Raw genomic sequence first — 979 nt, 5'->3', positions numbered from 1 at the left:
TCAGTAGACATACCAAACTGCAAAGCCCGGTTCACAATACGACGCTGACGTTGACGCTGACGATGACGCTGACGATGACGATGACGCTAGCGTGAGCCATAGTTTGACGTCATCAAAACAGACAATATCTGGCGATTGCGATCACGTAGACGGCTCAAAGTAAGCTCATTCGAAACAGAATTTATTAGCGATTCTTTGAACTATAGCTTGTCAAGCGAAAACAAGGCTCCATTTCGGAAAGACGGCAAACGGACACCCGGGTACTAAACGGAGGCGCAGTAAAGGTAATTAAAAAGTACTTATGTAAACACGTGACCAAACTTGACAAAAATTGACAAAACGTAGGCTAGTGCACGCTATTGACTGGAACTAGAAGGGCTAGCAGTCATTTGAGAAGTAGACTCTCGAAGTCATTTGAGAAGTGTAGTTTCAGAAATTCTTGCTTTGCGTTTGTATTGGAACGACAAACACACTTCTAGTAGTTGTACATCACACGCATGCAAACTCTACAGTCATTGCATGCATAGCTTGTCTTTTACAACATATCATCAGTACCAGACTAATCTCTGACAAAGATGCGGTGGATGGTATCATAATTGTAGTTGTTTGGAAAATCATCACACTCAAAACGAGATAAAGCCGAGATTGCCCAGTGGTAGTGACCATTAGTGTAGAAAGGAAAGTATGTAAATGCTTTTTGTTGACCACTGCCATTAACACCATCGGCTGCATCTGGAAGGTATGCTGTGTGTCCATTCAACTTTTCAGTTTTTGTCCTAAAATACAATCAAATATTTAATAAAATAGTCTTTACCGCTTTACACAAGATACGAACCTCCAGTCTAACACAGAGAAATGTTTGTTGCCGTCATAAGCAGTTTGAATAATATTTCTGTTGTTTGTTTTAAAATGAACGACTCTGTTGTGGTGGCTTGTTGTACAGTAAAATCTCAACTCTTGTGCCCACCTACACATAACA

The 979-nt window shown here is 40.6% G+C and overlaps 1 protein-coding gene across 1 annotated transcript in view; it reads right to left on the bottom strand.

Annotated features, from left to right (window-relative positions):
• Positions 1-429: 429 nt before the first annotated feature.
• The window catches only part of LOC134190217 (uncharacterized), a 1,734-nt gene continuing 1,184 nt past the window's right edge, over positions 430-979 (bottom strand). Inside the window, exons 4-5 of the mRNA XM_062658655.1 lie at positions 836-967; positions 430-776 (exon numbers count right to left, since the gene is read on the bottom strand). Of these exons, the coding sequence (XP_062514639.1) occupies positions 560-776; positions 836-967 (349 nt within the window). The 3' untranslated portion in view covers positions 430-559. The remainder of the gene's footprint in view (positions 777-835; positions 968-979) is intronic.

This window comes from Corticium candelabrum, chromosome 14 (genome assembly GCF_963422355.1).
Source record: "Corticium candelabrum chromosome 14, ooCorCand1.1, whole genome shotgun sequence".
NCBI classification, from domain to species: domain Eukaryota; kingdom Metazoa; phylum Porifera; class Homoscleromorpha; order Homosclerophorida; family Plakinidae; genus Corticium; species Corticium candelabrum.
The sequence above is the reverse complement of the archived record's forward strand: the minus strand, read 5'-3'. Positions and strand labels throughout refer to the sequence as shown.